The sequence below is a fragment of the Diorhabda carinulata genome, chromosome 4 (genome assembly GCF_026250575.1).
Source record: "Diorhabda carinulata isolate Delta chromosome 4, icDioCari1.1, whole genome shotgun sequence".
Lineage (NCBI taxonomy): Eukaryota > Metazoa > Arthropoda > Insecta > Coleoptera > Chrysomelidae > Diorhabda > Diorhabda carinulata.
Window position 1 is genome coordinate 33,774,175 of NC_079463.1, and position 19,864 is coordinate 33,794,038.

The 19,864-nt window shown below is 30.5% G+C and overlaps 4 protein-coding genes across 14 annotated transcripts in view; 2 read left to right on the top strand and 2 right to left on the bottom strand.

Moving 5' to 3' along the window:
• LOC130893078 (uncharacterized) overlaps positions 1 to 4,982 on the top strand; it is a 56,289-nt gene extending 51,307 nt beyond the window's left edge. The window contains exons 5-12 of the mRNA XM_057798855.1: positions 1,182 to 1,346; positions 1,404 to 1,610; positions 1,682 to 1,798; positions 1,855 to 1,965; positions 2,029 to 2,139; positions 4,054 to 4,192; positions 4,250 to 4,485; positions 4,545 to 4,982. Coding sequence (XP_057654838.1) covers positions 1,182 to 1,346; positions 1,404 to 1,610; positions 1,682 to 1,798; positions 1,855 to 1,965; positions 2,029 to 2,139; positions 4,054 to 4,192; positions 4,250 to 4,485; positions 4,545 to 4,876 — 1,418 coding nt within the window. The 3' untranslated portion in view covers positions 4,877 to 4,982. The remainder of the gene's footprint in view (positions 1 to 1,181; positions 1,347 to 1,403; positions 1,611 to 1,681; positions 1,799 to 1,854; positions 1,966 to 2,028; positions 2,140 to 4,053; positions 4,193 to 4,249; positions 4,486 to 4,544) is intronic.
• A 155-nt stretch (positions 4,983 to 5,137) lies between these two features.
• LOC130893079 (uncharacterized) lies at positions 5,138 to 13,676 on the bottom strand. 11 transcript variants are annotated; one of them, XM_057798858.1, is made up of 5 exons: positions 13,564 to 13,676; positions 8,745 to 8,902; positions 8,384 to 8,563; positions 7,934 to 8,198; positions 5,138 to 7,265 (listed from the first exon to the last, which is right to left on the bottom strand). In XM_057798858.1, the coding sequence occupies exons 2-5, from the start codon at positions 8,887 to 8,889 to the stop codon at positions 5,762 to 5,764; spliced, it is 2,094 nt and encodes a 697-aa protein (XP_057654841.1). In that variant the 5' UTR covers positions 8,890 to 8,902; positions 13,564 to 13,676; the 3' UTR covers positions 5,138 to 5,761. The 11 variants fall into 11 exon arrangements, with proteins under 11 accessions (XP_057654841.1, XP_057654840.1, XP_057654839.1 ...); XM_057798857.1 differs by lacking the exon at positions 13,564 to 13,676 and adding an exon at positions 13,184 to 13,201; XM_057798856.1 differs by lacking the exon at positions 13,564 to 13,676 and adding an exon at positions 12,314 to 12,669.
• On the bottom strand, positions 9,967 to 11,652 carry LOC130893055 (piggyBac transposable element-derived protein 4-like). Its single transcript, XM_057798823.1, has one exon. It carries the CDS (start codon positions 11,650 to 11,652, stop codon positions 9,967 to 9,969), a length of 1,686 nt encoding a protein of 561 aa, XP_057654806.1.
• Positions 13,677 to 14,616: 940 nt separating the features above from the next.
• Positions 14,617 to 18,941, top strand: LOC130893081 (aldehyde dehydrogenase, dimeric NADP-preferring-like). The gene is made up of 4 exons (XM_057798870.1): positions 14,617 to 15,233; positions 15,285 to 15,542; positions 17,434 to 17,694; positions 18,311 to 18,941. The coding sequence occupies exons 1-4, from the start codon at positions 14,849 to 14,851 to the stop codon at positions 18,901 to 18,903; spliced, it is 1,497 nt and encodes a 498-aa protein (XP_057654853.1). The 5' UTR covers positions 14,617 to 14,848; the 3' UTR covers positions 18,904 to 18,941.
• Positions 18,942 to 19,864: the final 923 nt, after the last annotated feature.

The window sequence follows — 19,864 nt, forward strand, 5'->3', positions numbered from 1 at the left end:
AGTTCTATTAGTTCGGGAGATTTGAGCAAAGAAACAAGACCATGTCATTGTCTGAAACTGAAAAATTAATTTCAAATTTAAGACCCTGTATCTCGTTAACCAGACATTATTATTACGTGAAATTTCACTACAATATAAAACGATAGTTCCGAAATCGATTTATTTTATATATAAACCTCTAGTTCTATTAGTTCGGGAGATTTGGGCAAAGAATCAAGACCATGCCATTGTCAACTTCAAGACCCTGTATCTCGGTAATCAAAGATAATTAAAAAATGAAATTTCACTAGTATATGAAGCAATAGTTGCGAAATCGATTCATTTTACGTAGAAACCTCTATATGTATTAGTTCGGGAAATTTGAGCAAAGAAACAAGACCATGTCATTGTCTGAGACTGAAAACTAAATTTCAACTTCAAGACCCTGTATCTCGTTAACCAAGAAATATTAATACATGAAATTTCAGTACAATATAAAACAATAGTTCCGAAATCGAATCATTCTATATATAATCCTCTAGTTCTATTAGTTCGGGAGATTTGAGCAAAGAAACAAGACCATGTCATTGTCTGAGTTTGAAAACTAAATTTCAACTTCAAGACCCTGTATCTCGTTAACCAAGAAATATTAATACATGAAATTTCAGTACAATATAAAACAATAGTTCCGAAATCGAATCATTCTATATATAATCCTCTAGTTCTATTAGTTCGGGAGATTTGAGCAAAGAAACAAGACCATGTCATTGTCTGAAACTGAAAAATTAATTTCAAATTTAAGACCCTGTATCTCGTTAAACATTATTATTACGTGAAATTTCACTACAATATAAAACGATAGTTCCGAAATCGATTTATTTTATATATAAACCACCTCTAGTTCTATTAGTTCGGGAGATTTGAGCAAAGAATCAAGACCATGCCATTGTCAACTTCGAAGCCCTGTATCTCGTTAACCAGACATTATTATTACGTGAAATTTCACTACAATATAAAACGATAGTTGCGAAATCGATTCATTTTACGTAGAAACCTCTTAATTAATTAGTTCGGGAGATGTGACAACGAAAGAGAAATATCCAATATTCAATTTTGTTCGATAAAACCAACAATAAATAATAAAATTTTCCAAAGACCAGGTCCGGACTACCCCATACATATTCAAATACGTTACTTTATAGGATGCGGAGGTTACGTAAATAATCTAGGCGGCGGTATTACGATGATGGACATGGTGGTAGAAGGCACGACTTATTTCGATTGCGTTTGGATCGTTAAACCTCCAGAAAGTTTTAGACATCGAAAAACGCATTTATACGTTAAAGTCGACACGTTTTCGGATTTCGGTAAATCATCCAACATCGTTTTAAATTTGTTTTATATTTGTTTTTATCGATATTTAGCCGGTACGACGGAACTGACTATAAAACAAGGCGTAACTTCCAATCAACAATCGGTGGAGGTCTTACGGAATCCCATGGCGCGTTATGGTACTTCCAAACAAACCGAGCACGTCGTACCCATCAACCAAGGTTTTTACATAAGGTTAAGAGGGATGTTTACGCCGAAATCTGCTCTGGGAATTACATACGCCGCTTTCAACTACAAAGGTATGTGACGGGATTTATTTAACCGCCCCCAAATCGATATTTTTAGTGTAATGGGACCTAGCAAATTTCAGATTGTTTCGGAAATTCGGAATTTTTGTGTCGCAACATGAGGTGTATATCGATGTTGTTGAACTGCGACGGATTCGATCATTGCGGGGATAACAGCGACGAATTGAATTGTGTTCGAGGTACGTTTTTGCGAATGTACGTTCCTTTCGGGTTACCCTGTATACGGAAATTTCAGATCCGAAGGACCGTAGGGAGTATTCGAGGATTCCGAATTTTTTATTTCCGAAAATTGAGCCTTATTCGGATATGACTACTGCGACTTTCGTATTTTTGACTTGTAGTTTTGGTAAGCTGCAATTAAGATAATTACTGATAATAGGGGGCGCTTTAAATCGTTTTTTTTTTATAGGTTTAATCGGTATTATTTTAGCTATGGCTTTACTTTTGTATAGAGTGAACGTGAAGGCTCAACATCAGCGACAAATTCAAGATCATATCGAGACCATACATGCAATTTTAGGTAAAATTTTTGCCCTTATTGTTTTTTTTTTATAATACTGTATGAAATTTAATCTAAAAAATTTGATTTTTCCCTCGAAAAACTTGTTAGCAACTTTGAAACAACGTAATTTAAAAACATGCAACTTCAAGACCCCTTATCTCGGTAACGAGATATTATTAAAACGTGAAATTTCACTAGTATATGAAGTAATATTTCCGAAAACGATTTATTTCATATAGACAGCTCTATATTTATTAGTTCGGGAGATGTGAACAAAAAAATAGGACCATGTCATTGTCTATAACCGTAAAATAAATTTCAACTTTAAGATCCTGTATCTCGATAACCAAAGATTATTATTACGTGAAATTTTACTAAAATATAAAACGATAGTTCCGAAATCGAATTATTTTACGTAGAAACCTTTATATCTGTTAGTTCGGAAGATATGAAAGAATAAAGAGGACCATGTCATTGTCTGGAACTGAAAAATGAATTTCAACTTCAAGACCCTGTATCTCGGTAATCAAAGATAATTAAAAAATGAAATTTCACTAGTATATGAAGCAATAGTTCCGAAAACGATTTATTTTATATAGACAGCTCTATATTTATTAGTTCGGGAGATGTGAACAAAAAAATAGGACCATGTCATTGTCTATAACCGTAAAATAAATTTCAACTTTAAGATCCTGTATCTCGATAACCAAAGATTATTATTACGTGCAATTCTACAAAAATATAAAACGATAGTTCCGAAATCGAATTATTTTACGTAGAAACCTTTATATCTGTTAGTTCGGAAGATATGAAAGAATAAAGAGGACCATGTCATTGTCTGGAACTGAAAAATTAATTTCAACTTCAAGACCCTGTATCTCGGTAACCAAAGATAATTAAAACGTGACATTTCACTAGTATATGAAGCAATAGTTCCGAAAACGATTAATTTTATAAAAAAAGCTCTATACTTATTAGTTCGGAAGATGTGAACAAAGAAAGAGGACCATGTCATTTCAACTTCAAGACCCTGTATCTCAGTAATCAGAGATTATTATTACGTGAAACTACACTAGTATATCAAAAAATAGTTCCAAAAACAATTCATTTTATAAAAAATGCTCTATATTTATTAGTTGGGGAGATGTAAACAAAGAAATATGACCATGTCTTTGTCTGGAACTGAAAAATTAATTTCAACTTCAAGACCCTATATCTCGGTAACCAGAGATAATCAAAACGTGAAATTGCACTAGTCTATGAAGCAATAGTTCCGAACACGATTAATTTTATAAAAAAAGCTCTATATTTATTAGTTCGGGAGATGTGAACAAAGAAATATGACCATGTCTTTGTCTGGAACTGAAAAATTAATTTCAACTTCAAGACCCTGTATCTCGGTAACCAAAGATAATTAAAACGTGAAATTTCACTAGTATATGGAGCAATAGTTCCGAAAACGATTCATTTTATAAAAAATGCTCTATATTTATTAGTTCGGGAGATGTGAACAAAGAAATAGGACCATGTCATTTCAACTTCAAGACCCTGTATCTCAGTAATCAGATATTATTATTACGAGAAATTTCACTAGTATATGAAGCGATGGTTCTGAAATCGATTTATTACATGTAGAAAATATTATACTCATTAGTTCGGGAGATGTTAGCAAAAAAGAAGACCAAAATTAATGTTAATAAATAATGAACACTAATATATGATATAAACTCTGTACTGAGCAAATAGATGACAGTGTTATTATTGAAAACTGGAAAATAAATGTTTATTTCGAATCCTCGTAATTCGGAAATTATGAAATATTACTAGTAAATGAAGAAAGGTTGTGTTTTTTGTGTCCTAAGATTTAAGTGAGAAACATGTGATTTATGAAAAAAAAAATCCTATTTTGGAAAAAATCGATATTTTTTTTAGAAGAAGGAGTAGGAGAAGTCGAAGAAGAAATCATCGTACCCGACGAACCCCCAGATTACGAACCGCCACCTGAGTATAACGATCTCGTAAAACTGAAATCATTTAAAAATTTCAAGTCATTGCAAAACCTTCAAAAAAGGTATTTTCGTATTAAACTCTCGTTAAAACAATCGTTATTCGTTTGGTTTCCTTCCAGATGCCCGAACTGCAACGAATATAACAAATGCGGTTCGATATCGCGAGATATAACAAACTTAATACCCGGAGAAAGTCTTCAATCTCACGCCAGCACCAGTACTACACAAACTCATTCAATTCCCGTTCCGAACTCACCCCCACCGGCCTACGAACAACTGACAACATTTACCATCGAAGACGAAATAGATAATGTTGTAATTGAAGACGTTATAGACGAAGACGTATCCTCAGCAGGTATGATCAAACTATTTTATGTAAATAAATTTAATTAGAGGTACTTACATTTATTTCAGATCGATCTTTTTTATCCGAGACAACCGTATATCAACTAGAAGAAAACGTTCCTTCGATATCCACTGATAACAGAGCTAAATATTTCGACAACATACCAAAAATTTCGACTCAATTTTTGAACGAAATCAAAAAAGGTTTCCGGCACTGTAAATCCGTTAATTTCTTGAAAAGTTCCAGAAAAACCGTCAGTTGTTCTGAAGAGAATTTCGGTAGATATCGTTCTGATTCGGAATTGATTTTCAACTCGAGAATAAATATAAACTATTTGACCGGCGCTAACGGATTCAGATATAGGAAAAGTTATTCCAGTAGCGCTTTGACTTCACTATAAACACTATTCACGATGTAATTGTACGTTTGATATTATTATAATTGAATAAATATTTCTTAAATTTATTGTTAAAAAATATATTTGGAAATTAAATGGGTTCGTAGTATTCACTCCTCTTCTTTTTTACCATATCGTGGCCTGGTACTTTTAGTTATATTTGTTATCTTCTTTGTATATACTCTATTGTTGAATATTTATTGTTGAAAAGAAAAAAGTATTGATTAAATCGAGTGTTTTTCAAGGGGAAATGAAAAAATAAAGTTCTAATAATTATTTGATTTTATTTATATATGTATAAATACGTAATATTTATCAAATAAATCGTTTTTTTATTATGAAATGATATGGTTTTTGTAAGAAACTTAATATGGTTAACCTACAAGGTCAACACAATATATTTATACTTTTTTGACTTATTTTAAATTCTATTCAAAAATTTGACACTTTCGTTTACGTTGGCGTTGTTTTATTGATATAATTCTCATCTCATAATTATTGGCACTAAATATACGAGGTACGTTCAAAAAATAATTCATTTTAATAGAATTTGATTTTTTTCGTAAAGAAATTTGTGTGAAATGTTAATAAATAAGCCTCGATAATTACCAGATATGGTTCCGAGTGACTTTTTCGTGTTGGGTTGTAGTTTTACACGTATATATGACATTGAGAGAAAATAATTGAAAAAATGTCATAATATCTGAATACAATTTAATGAACACGCCTCGTATATAATATATATGGGGTAATTCTTCGCGATTTTCAATAAATTGAACAAAATATAAACTTTTAAATTTTAAGTACGTCAAATTTATATGGAATTTACAAATTATCGCCCTTTATAAATTTGGAAATTTGGAAAAAACGTAATTTAAGGCACTCGTCTTACACTTTCTCGCCGTTGGAAGAACAATAACAATACTTTTTAAGATACGCGTCACTTACACATTTACTATGTTCGCTGTAAGAATCTAATCTACTAATATCACCTGAAATTGAATAATTAGATGTATTTATATCACCGAAATATCTAATAGTAGTTTCGAAAATCGCTTTAGGTCTCGTCCTAATCTGAAATAATATATAAGAATCGTTTTTCCAAGTGAAACGTTCCGATATTCTCGTATCTAAAATTTTCTCGACGGAATATTTGACGCATCGGCGATCGCTCGTTCTCGATCGTATTATATCGTGTATAACGTTCAATAGGAACGCCCCCAACTTCGTACTGATACTCCCATCGATGTTTCTCTTTTTATAACCGGCGCACGTGCACCAGTGCTGATCGATTCCGGCGTCCGAACAAGATCTTTCGGAATCTATCGCTCGGAATAACGATTTACATTTCGGACAAGCTTCGCTCGAATTTTTAGTTTTATAATTACGATCGTACAATAACAATAAATGTTTTAAAGTCACGTGAAGGTCGTACGGCGTTGTTAATTTATCGGTATTGTCTATGAAATTTTCGTATTCTTTTTTAAAATTATTTTTGAACCAATCGGGAAACGATACGTATATAAAAGGTAATCTTTCTTCTAACCAACCGGTGTCTGTTAATCTTATATCGCCGAAACGCATACCGTGATCACTGAGGAAAATAATTATGCTGTTATTTGTAACTCCTCGTTCGGTTAGAATTTTTAAAAATTCAACAAGTTTATCGTCCATAAGCGAAGGGGTATTTACGTCGTTGTGACTGAAAGAATTCATCCAGAAGAATCCGAAATTCGTGTAATTTTTGAATGTTATAGAAAAATCTTTGGCTAAATTCATGATTCTTTCGCCTGCCGTTTCCGGTCCCGTGCAATATATGATACCGTCCTTCGATGTTTTAGACAGTCGTTCGGTACCTAATACGTACGGTCTGAAATAATAATCGACGGGTTGCGCGGCGAAACCTTTTTTTCTGTAATTGAACGTGTTGATGGAACCGGAATCTTCGGCGTAAGCGGTGACATAACCTAACTTTCGAAAATCGTACCAAATCATCGGACATTTATCCAATTTTCCGACTATTTTCGGATTACATATATCGTAACTACGACTATTGTTTAATCCTGTTAGAATCGCCATTAGATTCGGGAAGGTATTATCGTCAATTTTGTTGTATCCTTTTAAGGATATCCAATTGTTTGATTCGACAAAGTTGTGAGTTTTCGGTAAGCTTCTTATAAAATTTAATCTCGATATACTGTCGATGCCTATGAAAAGGACGCTGAACGGATTCGTTGTATTGTCGATTTTCCTTTGAATTTTCTCGTCTATTAATATGGCGACGTGGACGTTTTCGAAAATTTGTCGTCTGGATTTAATATCCAAACATTTGACGTATACTGGATCCTTGGATATAGTAGTGGCGTTCTCGAAATACATACAAGTCGATAATCTGTAAAAAAATTATCAAAAATACTCTTCATTTAAAAAAATTCACAATACTACACCAGCTTCCCTGAAGTTAAATTAAATTTGGCATCATAGCATTTCACATAAATAAAAAATCCCATTGAATGATTTAACGAAAAGTCAAATCACTTAATTTAATCTGTTATTCAATTCTATTGCGTTTATTTATAAATAATTAATATACGTTTCGTGTTCTATAAGGTTAATTATAAATAAATAATCTATATGGATATAACATTATTTGATTAATTTGTTATAAAATTTAAAATCTGTAAAAAAGTTATCAAAACTACTTTCTCTATCTAGTTTTAATGCGATTGCGAAATCAATGTCATTCGGTTAAGGTGATTGACATTCGAATCGATTCAAAGTATGTATACAGTTTATTTTATTCTTTATTAAAAAATATATAAAACTTTATATATTTAATAATTAATTAAGAAAACTGAAATAATACATTATATATTTCACAATTCGACTAATCCAGATAAATTACCGATTATTTAGTCGAATATAAATAAAAGTATGACGTGTCATTATCTGTAGAATAAGTTACAGCGTTGCCAATATGTGATTATCAACTATTTCAGTTCTTGACAAGAAAATGTAAAAATAACATTTTATATACTTTATATGATAATAAAAACTTACTTTATTTTACTGTCCGGATCCTTGGAATAATTCACTCTCGTAATATTTGAGTAGCAACACGTGACTCCGTTATTGGTATAGGACGGCACGGCTTTCGTATCGATATAAAGTGTCGCTACGTTATCTGTAACCGTTACAAAAGTAAGGAGTCTTTTAGAACGACACGGTTTATATTTTTCTTTCTTATAATATCGTTTAGCGTCTGGATTAAACGGTTTATAATTCGGTATTTTACATTTCGAACTCGAAACTAAATATTCGACATCTGAAACGAAAAAGAAAAACCGTAAAAAAGTATTACGTAATCGATGTTATTATAGAGGTGGGAACTTGTAAATAATTTTTAACGTTCCATATTCGTTTTTAACGGCTTATTTACCATACGTGTGAAAGCATTTAAAAGCGAGAAAAAGCATTGATAAAAAAGCGTCTAAATCATTTAAATTTTACCTTCGTGAGGTAACGAAAATCTATTTGAACTAGTAGTACTTTGTAATACTTTTTTACTTATATTAGCTTTAGTATTAATATTAGTGGTACTACTTTTACTGGATTTCGTTACAGAAAATGAAGTACTTCTTATTGTTGTGGTAGAAACTGTACTGTTGTCGATAAAAGAAAAGTTTTTAACTAAAAACAACAAATAAATCTATAAGAATACAATAAATAACCCTAGTTGTTTATAATATTCACGATCACAGAACTATAACTTAGTTCTGTGATCGTTAAACCATCGATCTACTAAATAAAGAACAATTTCTAACCTCAATTAAAATAGTAGAGTCGATATCGTAATATTTAAACGACTTACCTTCATAAAAAGTTAATTCTTCAGTTTCGTATGGTACTGCATAATTCATAATGGTATTGTCATAATAGAATATGGTTAGAATAAGGCAACAAACGCCAAAAACCGACAAACATAAAGTCTTGTGAGGCAGAGACCTATCTTGCATCTTCTTGGAAAATCTATTAAACGAAAATCGTTTTAACTTCATACTAAATTAGTATAAATATAAAACGTGATGCCCATAAACCTTTTCGAGACTATCGATATGTCAAACAGATCGAAATAGCAAAGAGAGAAACTTATTCTGAAGAGATCCATCAAAATCGAAACCGGTCAACTTATTACACAACACAAAATAATAATTGTAAACTCGAAATCGGTAAAACGGGCTCTGTTGTCGACGTTCCGCAGTTCCTATACTGCATAGTATCAATTTTCGCTAGAATAGTGACAAAATCGATAAACCTGGGGGAAAATTTTGTCAAAATTTGAAAACAAAAGTTTGTAATTTCATTTAAACATACAAAAAATTTAATAAACGAATAATTTTCTTAACCAAACACATCTAAATACTGAATTTTTCATAAAAAATTCATTTTTTACAATAATTGTCTTTATTTATATCGAAATACGTACCTAAACACCAAAGAATTGCACTTTTAATTGCTATCTATTCCACAATAATCATTTTTTTCATCCTTCATTACATTTTATATAAAAATGCATCACGTATAACTTCAGAGAAAATCTATTCGACAAAATGTCTTCGTAATCCGAAAATTGTTTATTTTTTCGAAATTATTTACATAAACCTTTTTTTATTACGTCATTTACAATTAAAATATCCCACAAGTTGAACAATTATCGATCTTTTTAACACGTTGACGGACAGTAGGAACAAGCGAAGTTCGAAAATTGACACTATATGTTTTTGTGATTTTTAGAATGTTAGAAGTATAGTTTTACTCTTTCTGCTTAAATAAACTTAATTTTGATTAATTTAGTACCTTTAATTAGGTTGCGGCTATAACCGTCATGGCGCCAGCGGACTCTATACACTAAGTGATAGGACGATGGCGGCTATAACAGCAAAAATTTAAAAACGTAAATGACAGGTTTAATGGTTCAAACAAGCAATTTTTGTATGCAACAAAGTATTTTTGGGAGTTTTACACGAAATGTTAGTTCTTAATCAAACAAAAATAAATAAATGACAAAAAAATTTATTATAATTTTATAATTATTATACATTATTTTCGGTATGCCATGTTTCAAAGCATGGTGCAGGACACAGTGCAGGTTTTGACATGCAATTCTTGCAGCAATATGATGTTTCCTTCCTTATTCCCTGTTTATAACATTGTTTACAACGCTGAAAATATGTTTTTTGCTGATAATTTTCAGGAGGTGAAATTTTCTCAGGAAAATGCTGTGTTCCATAGTTGTTGATTTCATTGGTTTGGATTTGTGCACGTTTAAATTGAACCAAAGTTCTTCCATCCCGTTTATTATCTATACCAGTTAGAGATCGTATGATTGCTTCCCTGTACTCTATATACTTCATTTGAGAACCTGTCTTTTCTTTAAAGATGTAGAAAGAATTCCATACTGCTACATCCAGTAGATGAAAGATTACCTTTTTATACCATCTAATTGTCTTCCGTGGACAGGAATAATAGGACATCATCTGATCTGCTCTGTCTACACCTGACATATTCTGATTATAATTCACTATTTCAATTGGTTTTCTCTTTTCCTGTTGTCGCCGGTTAGCTGTGTTTATCATGCTTGGGTGGTAAGCTGTTGTTAGACATAGCACATCCCGTTTATCTTTCCATTTGGACACATAAGTCTGATTTTGGCGTCGCCATACATGTTCTCCTTTTCTAAGCTTACGACGTGTTATTTCTTGTGGCAGACCCTTCCTATTTACACGAAGAGTTCCTGTCACATGTGTCTTTTTGCTAAGTAATTTGTTAGACAATGGTAGACTGTTGTAATAATTATCCATGAACAAATGATGGCCTTTGTTTAAGTATGACTGCATCAATCGCATCACAAGACTTTCAATAGTTGTCATGTTTTCATCGTTTTCTCGATGGCCTTTGTATACTTCTATATTCAAAACGTAACCTTGGGCTGAACAAAGTTCATAGAATTTAATTCCGTATTTTGCCTTTTTGCCTTTCATGTACGTGCGAAAATAAAGCCTTCCTCGAAATAATAACAACGATTCATCTAATGATAATGCTTCATTTGGTGCATATACATTCGCAAACTTTTGTATGAGCAAATCAAGAAATATTTTTATTTTCCTCAAAGGGTCGTTTGAATTTTCTTCCTCAACACAAAAACACCTCAATATTTGCTCAAACCTCCTTCCAGACATTTGTGACGGAAATGCTGGGTGGTAATGTAATGCATCAATGGAAAAGAGTTTTCTAATGCTGGAGAATTTTAGCTGGGACTGAAGCAAACACAAACCTAAAAACTTTCTCATTTCGATCATATCAGTATTTTTGAAATTTGCCTTTCTACTATGCCTTGTATGTGGCCGTGCTTGATTGCAAAGTTTTATGCCGTAATCATTCGTAGATTTTATAATCATTTCCATTACTTGGTCATCCCATATTTTTTCAAAAACCTGAATTGGAGAAACATTTTCTTCTATATCCAAAAGAATCCCAGCGGCATCTGCATCAAAAGAAAAGTTTCTTATAGATGTTGTATTGGTATGCCATGTCTCATCATTTTCTGGTTCTTCTGGTGCTTCATATTCCTCATCTGTAGTTGATTCATCATCTTCACTATCCGAATTGTTATTTTCAGCACTGTCAGCATCAGATTCAGACTCACTGTTGCTTGATCCACTATTCATTTCCTCAACAATCTTCAGCAGCCTAGCCTGATCTTTTTCCCAACTGCCCATTTTCTGTAAATATTGAATAAAACATTTTATTTTGTATTATTATTTATTGTATATTATATATATAATATATATTTATCATTTACATTATCATTATTTATTTATATTTCAAATGTAAAACCAAAAAAAAAAGTAAACAGTATAACCTATAGTATCGTTAACCTAACCTAAAATGCTAAATTTTGTTTTTTATTTCTGTTTAAAGTATAAAATGAATAATAAACAAATACATACCAGTATAGTTATATAAATAATAATAAATATCGTTAAACGTATCAATAAGAACTATAAATTCAATAGAAAACACAATCGCACTACTCCCTTCACAACCACGTGCATACTGAATCTGCAACTCGTATAACAGGTGAAATATGAACTTCAACCTAAAAAGATGTTTTCAAAACACGACACTATGCTTCTACGTATACGCCAGTAAGTGCACATTTGTGCTGCTATAGCCATAGTGTCTAAAAACGACCGTTTCGTTTTGGACGGCTATAGCAGTCATGCCACATTGTGAACTTCGTTTGGCGGCTATAGCCGCAATTGTCCGTCAACGTGTTAAGATCAAAAGGCAAAATCGAAGTTTCCATTAATTCCGAGTATAAAACATTTTTCTCAGTGTAGCGAAAGTCACGAAATTATTAAACAACTTATTACTCACCAAATGAACATCGAAGATATCATCATCGTATCAAATTTCCTCATTCAAAAATTAGAATTAAAATAATTATCATCTATTACGAAAATACAACGCGGATTTTTAATCACGATAATTGAAGTCATCTTCAATGAGAATGTTAGGTTAGGTTAACCTTCGGAATCGACTATTATTATTGTTGGAGGATTGGGACGGAAACCGAATCGAAGAAGGGATGATTCGAATCAGAGACGCATCAGCCCTTTACCACCAAACATTTATTAATAGCGAATAACATTCTAATTTATAAACTAAAAACGATACAGATAGGTATAGTTTGAAATAATTCGAGAGGTTATGAAGTGTTTTTACAGTTTCGTTTACATTTGGGACTTATACAGATACAAAGTTCGTAGATATGTAACAAAATGAAGATGAAATATTAACGACTATTCCGTCTCTGCAATACGAGCCGGATCCGAACTTTTGACATCGATTTCCACGATCATGCGCGTAGGTTCCATCAAATATCAACGTCCTTAATTTAATTGGACACGAATTATAATCAATTTATTATTTTAAAGTTAATTAAATGTTATAGGAAGCGGAGGATTAAAAATTTTATGCCCTAACTTGTTTGTTATCAAATTTATAATGCGGTAAAGATTTGTATTTTACATATTTCACAGAAATGAGTTAGAATCTGGACAGTTTATTGCGAATATCTCAATTTATGTTGCGCGTACATCGAAAATGAATTATAACAATTTTATAGCAAATTTTAATACCTACATTTTTCAATTGAAACTTTTTCTCGTATCTCTTCATATTTCCGAGATATAATGAATCTACTAAAATGCAAATAATCGAAACTATACAAAATGTATTACGTACTTGCGATATTTTTAAACTTTTATTTCTTTCCCATCATCTTGTTGGTCTTTTTGATTTAATTATATCTTTATTTTCGCGTAAATAATACAAAAAAATAGTAGAAAATAAATATTATTTTGACATATATATTTGATTAATGACATAACCTCAAATTTAATACATAGTTTATCAACTGATTATATCAATTTTATCCACATTATAGTACTGATTCAAATACGTTAGAAACCTATTGATTATCGATATTAATCAATTAATTTGTACTAAATACTTAAAATTTTCCTTAAATTATCATAAAATAAGTATAAACGTTAAGAAAACTTTAAATAACTTGTAAATATTAAATTTTTCGATATTTTTTCTCAATTTTTAATTAAAAGTACCTTATCTTTACGCCTTTCGTTTAATGTTATGCTTTTTTTTATAGGTCATTTTGTTTTATTTGTAACATCACTCAAAACACAATACCGCCTCTTATACAACATAGACGTCAAATGATACAAAATTATCTATTTAATTCATTTATCAAATTACTACTTCCTGCTGTACATTGTGAACGACAAAACTAAAATTAATGAAATTCGATTTAATTAAACATTATTTTCCACATAAGTGTAATATTAATTGAAAATAATAATTGATATAGTATTTATTAAACCTCATAGATGTCATTATAAATCCACGCACGAAAAATACGATAAATTATTCGATATTATTATATAATGTATAATAGAAAGTTTCAACTAATTAATGTCGAAAGATAAGATATTTATTTCTTTTAATATAGAAACACTTTTTATTAAACAACAAATATTTTGGATTTATTTAAAACATTAAAAACTGTTGGTACTTATAGGCAACTCTTTATACATTACTGTATGTTAAGTTGCCTTGGCAATTATTACAATCACAGAATGTAATAGATCTATGAAATGGAAGTGGCTAATCAGCAATGAAAACGATTGCGTGTTATATTTTTTACAAACATCACTTGTTATAAAGCACAATTAAGTATTCTATTCAAAGTAATATTTTATACGCATACTCTTTTCAATTATCGACGCAAATTTTCTATTATGTATCAACCGATAAAAAAACTGCGAACAGATAATAACTTGAAAAAATTAATCTAAGGCCACATTTATCAAGAAAAAAAGGTAGTTATTCGATAATTTTCTCAAGTAGTTTTCGTAGAAATTCGTTCTCAATGAGATAACGCGTTATCGTATTATTAGATTATTTAAACAAGTATATTAATTCCAGAAAAAAAACTTTCTCAATCGTAGCACTTAAACTTGTTTATTTCTTATTTTACGTACTCTAAATAAGTTTGAGGTAGATCTTTGAGATAATTTACTCTCCTTGAAATTGAGTTTCATAAAAAATCAAAACTTTTACGACCGCTTGGAGGATCAGTAGTCACTTCTATCTAAACGTCAGACGTGATTAGTCAAAGTTGTTTTGTAGATATTGTTGTAGAGAGTTATTCATAATTAATACTGTATAAAAATAAATTCTTACACTTTGTTTATAAAAAAATGCGATAAGAAGTGATTGTATTCAAATTTTATTTCGAGATTTGAGTGTGTAATTGATAATAAATATTTAAAACGTAGTGATACAGTAAAACATTTGTTTAGTGTACTTGTGCATTGTGGAAAAATCAACATGTCTGTAAAAAATCCCGAACATGTTGTTAACGAACTTCGCAATACATTCAACAGCGGTAAAACCAAATCTGTTAATTACAGGATAAAACAATTAAAAGCACTTTTAAATTTATTGGATGAAAATACGGATTTAATTGCGGATGCTTTAGAAAAAGATTTACGAAAAAACAAAATCGAATCTATTCTAATGGAAATAGACGTTGTGAAAAATGAAATTAAATATTATTTGATGCATATTCACGACTGGACGAGACCTGAAAAACCTACTAAAGGTTTAGCTAACGTGTTGGATTCTGTGTATATATTAAATGATCCTTATGGTGTTGTACTTGTATTAGGAGCTTGGAATTATCCTTTACAACTTGCCGTATCACCGTTCGCCGGTAAATAAAAGTGGTTTTCTCCGAATTTTATAATTCAGTTACATTTTACAGGAGCTATTTGTGCTGGAAATTGTGTTCTACTCAAACCTTCTGAAGTATCTTCGGCTACTTCGAAATTTTTGGCAGAGTATATACCTAAATATTTAGATAGTGATTCTTATAAAGTGTACGAGGGAGGTGTGCCAGAAACTACGGAATTGTTAAAACAAAGATTTGATTATATATTTTACACTGGTTCACCTGGAGTTGGGAAAATAATTCTGAAAGCTGCTAGCGAGTTTTTGACTCCTGTCACTTTAGAATTGGGCGGTAAGTTTTATTTGATATCTTTTTGTTTAGTTTTTTCAATTTATAAACTTGAAATTATAAATTAAACCAGATATATTTATTGTTTTTAGAAGTTGATTTATTCAATGCATAATTAACACTCAAAATAACAACAAAACCTATTTGAAACGAGTTCCTCAAGGTTAACTTGAAATTAATTTATTATAAATTTATTTACAACTTGTACCTTGTTTTCAGTCATTTTTAATAGTGATTTAATTTTGAATAAAAAATAATTAAATAACTATTTTCATACAAAAAACACGTATTTTGAGTTATTTAATCAGTCATTGTCGATAAATAAAGTTAGGTTAGGAACGTATCATTCTGGAGCATCTATTTGTAATTCTAAGCGTCGACGTTGCCAAATGTTACCTTTTGTCTCGGAGGTTTGAAGTATTTATTTTTTATTTGTGAACATACAAAATGGTTAATTATTTACAACAAGATTAAAAAACTTCACTACTGAATTTGATATTTGATTTTGTTTCTATATAGTACAATATTTTTTTGAAAAACTTGTTATTTCTATGATTTTTACGTCATTTACAGCTAAATGTTTTTGAAATTCATTTGTTGGGGAAGAATTCGAGTCTAGAATACCAAATCGATTATTTTTCATGTCTATTATCGATTAATTCAATTTTTAATCAACTTTTTATAATTATTCTTAAATAATTAAAAGCATATTCAGAACTATTACATCTGTTCTTGTTGATGAATAAAGTTAGGTTAGGAACGTATCATTCTGGAGCATTTGTTTGTAATTCTAAGCGACGATGTTGTCAAATTTATTCTGTAGAAGTTTTTAGAAAGTATAAACTATTTATTTGATTAATTGATGCATTTTAAAGTATGGGACATTTAAAAAGTTTGAGATATGCCATAAGGTATAACGGCCTGTATAGGGTGGGCAATTATTAGGATTTTATATATATTTTTTTCGAAATTACACTAATAATGTCGAAAAAATAATACACTAGAATGTCAATTATTATTATATAAAAATAAATGAACTATTAAAAATTAAATATTCTGTAAGAAATGAAAAATATTGATATTAAATTTGGCAACGTCGTTTCTTAGAGTTACTAACAAACGTTTCTATATAGGTCATTTCGGTATGACGTTTCAACGATCCGCCATATTGTCTTGTGAATAAATGTTGTGTTATTTACATTAAAATTATTATTATTATTAGTGTTTTATTTTTATTTGTTCAACAAAAGATATGTTTCAAGGATAATAGCTGTCGAAATAATTTTTTTTACATAAATCAATGTTAAGCACAACAACATGGCCGACCTGTCAAATAACGTAATAATAAATGACCATTTATAAAAAATGTCTCTGTATCTAGTAATGGAATGAGTAAACAAAGGAAAATAAAAATTAGTAGTTGATAGAAATGTTTTATTATATATTAAAAATTTTTTAATTCTATTTCTAATCACGAAAATAGTATATCTAATAGAAAAATTAAATGTCGAAACTTCGAATCTTCTTTCCGATATTTCGATTATAAGAATCGATATTAAATAATACGTCAATTCCAAACATATCTTGTTGAACACTGTTGCCAGAATTGAAGGATTTACTTTAAGATATAGGATCGTCAACGAAATATATACCATTGAAAGTTGAAATTTTTTTTCTCAAATTTCTAAATTACAAATATAATTATTTTATATGAAGAATTGAAGAATACGCATTGTTATAAATGAATATTTCGTTTGTTTTTATTCATATTATTAATCAATTCCGTTCAAGGATATTCGTAAAAAAAATCTGGCAACGCTGTTTTATATTGAATATGTTTAGGTTAAGTTTGTTGATTTCGTACAACTTTCAATATCGTTTCCTTTTTGTTTAGGTAAAAGCCCAGTGTATTTGGACAAATCTGCTGAATTGGACGTCGCTATAAGGCGAATATTGTGGGGAAAATGTGCTAATTCAGGTCAAACTTGCGTCGCCCCCGATTATCTATTATGTTCGAAGGAATTAGAAGAAAAAATAATCCCCATTGCTAAAAACGTTATTAAAGATTTCTTCGGTGAAAATCCAAAAGATTCGCCGTTTTATGGACGAATAGTAAACGATAGACACTTCCAACGACTCGCAGCGTTAATTAAAGGTAAATTATTGAATACGAGGCGTCTCAAAAGAAAGTTCACATAAAATCGAAATAATATTTCAAGAAAAGTGAAAGTGAAACGAATTTCTTGGTCCAAATGTGATCCGCGATTATTTAATCGAGCTCTAAAATAAACTAAATCGGGACTATTGGACGTGTGTGAAGTTGTTACGTCCTACTGGAACCATGTTTCGCAATTCAGACTCGAAGAACTTGTCCAACATCTCCAAGTAATGATCTGAAATCACTGTAACTGTCATTTTTAAAACAAGATATCGGTAAACGTTGGAAAGAACTTAATCATGTCGTCAAGTGTCTAAACCAGCATTCTAAGGTTAATTCTTTGAATTTTGTAAGGGTGCAGCTCTAAATATTTGTGTATAATGATAATCTGAGCACGTTTGAAGTAACAGCACGATTTCCAATAGACAAATCAGGCTCGTTACGAACAGTAACTCTATTTAAGCTCTGGAAGATGTTGGACGCCCGGTTTTTGGTCTATACAGTGTTTATTTGGTGTCTTTAAACTTTTCGATCCTTTCGGTCCGTTCGTGTGAACTTTATTTTGAGACACGTTTGTATTTTTGTTAGGTTATAAGATTAGTTTCTCTTTTAGGTGCCAATGTAGGTTGCGGCGGGGACGTGGATCCAAGTGAAAAGTTTATATCGCCAACTATATTAACCGGGGTGAAGTCTACGGATCCCGTTATGCTAGAAGAAATATTCGGTCCAATATTGCCGATTGTTAACGTCCAAAACGCTTACGAAGCCATCGAATTTATCAATTCTAGAGAAAAACCGCTCGCCCTTTACATATTTTCGAATAATAAGAAAGATATCGATCAGATATTGAAGAATACGTCTTCGGGTGGTGTTTGTATTAATGATACGATAATGCATATCGTACCGTTGGGGTTACCTTTCGGGGGTGTGGGTAACAGCGGAATGGGTAAATATCACGGGAAATATAGTTTCGAAACGTTCGTTCATAAAAAGAGCGTTTTGCAGAAGAATTTGAGTCAGATTGGTGAGTTATTGGGTTCTCCTAAATATCCACCGTATACGCAAGGTAAACTTAGATATTTGCAATTGATGTTGACGCCGGGGATGGATATTAGGGGTAGGTTTATGTCGCGTTTATTAACATTTACATGCGGTGTCGCTTTCGTTCTTTTGGTGCAATATTTTAAGAATTTTTTCAAGTTTTAATCCAGTTATAGTTTAAATAAAGCTCGTTATACACTTAACGTATTCTTTTTATCCACTAAATTTTCCTCGAAAATTGATTTTTAGTCGTAGTTTTTGATAATTTAATATTGGTTTAATATTGGAAACTTTTTGCACAATTCGAGGTTTAGTGAACGGCTCGTAATATTAATAATTATTTTTTATTTTAAAAATATCTTATTCCAATTTTTCTGAATATTTTAGAGGTTTTTTAAATTTTTTTATTGAATATTAGTGTAATTTTCATAATTCATTCATTAAAATATTTAGATATAAAATAATATTGTTATAATAAAAATGTTTTTAAATTATTTGGTAATTTTATTTTCGTTTTCAAATTATCCCATTTGCATTGGTATCTTAAATAAATGATGAATTAATATAATTTCAATAGATTTAGAAAGAAAAACATCAATAAATACAAAATTGTTGAATCACCACATTTATTTACTGTTCCAAATATTTAGTTCCCAACTCTATACTTCTATGACTGAGTGTAGTGCGCATACACAACGTGACGTCAATTAGAGATGGGCAATTGCTTCGAATAAGTTATTAAATAATCGTGATTTCGTTATAAAGTGAAATTGAATTAAAGGATTTAGTAGAATTGTTTTAGTTTAATGGTATTGGGATTAAAAAAATTGGGATTTCGAAATTTATTGAAGCTTAAAAACGAAAATTTTACATATAATGACTTCATTGAATATATTTTAATGTGATTTGTACACTGATTAATGAATTCAAAAAACTGTTATTTTTGCGTACTACAGCTCAGGATGAAAATTTTCTGTAGGAAAATGACAAGATGACAAGATGAAAAATTGAGATTTGTGAGTGCGAAAAATCGAATCAAAGATTGGAATTTTCGAAAAACATTGTTTTACTTAAAAAATCATATCTTTAAAAATAACTTATAAATCGAGCTAAAATTTCGAATGAA

Coding starts and splice junctions, on each gene's coding strand:
- LOC130893079 (XM_057798858.1), bottom strand. CDS start 8,889: ATGCAAGATAGGTCTCTGCCTCACAAGACTTTATGTTTGTCGGTTTTT. Junction 8,564..8,744: donor AGAATTAACTTTTTATGAAG/GTAAGTCGTTTA, acceptor TGTTGTTTTTAG/TTAAAAACTTTTCTTTTATC. Junction 8,199..8,383: donor ATTTTCGTTACCTCACGAAG/GTAAAATTTAAA, acceptor TTTTCGTTTCAG/ATGTCGAATATTTAGTTTCG.
- LOC130893081 (XM_057798870.1), top strand. CDS start 14,849: ATGTCTGTAAAAAATCCCGAACATGTTGTTAACGAACTTCGCAATACA. Junction 15,234..15,284: donor TGCCGTATCACCGTTCGCCG/GTAAATAAAAGT, acceptor TACATTTTACAG/GAGCTATTTGTGCTGGAAAT. Junction 17,695..18,310: donor ACTCGCAGCGTTAATTAAAG/GTAAATTATTGA, acceptor TTTCTCTTTTAG/GTGCCAATGTAGGTTGCGGC.
- LOC130893055 (XM_057798823.1), bottom strand. CDS start 11,652: ATGGGCAGTTGGGAAAAAGATCAGGCTAGGCTGCTGAAGATTGTTGAG.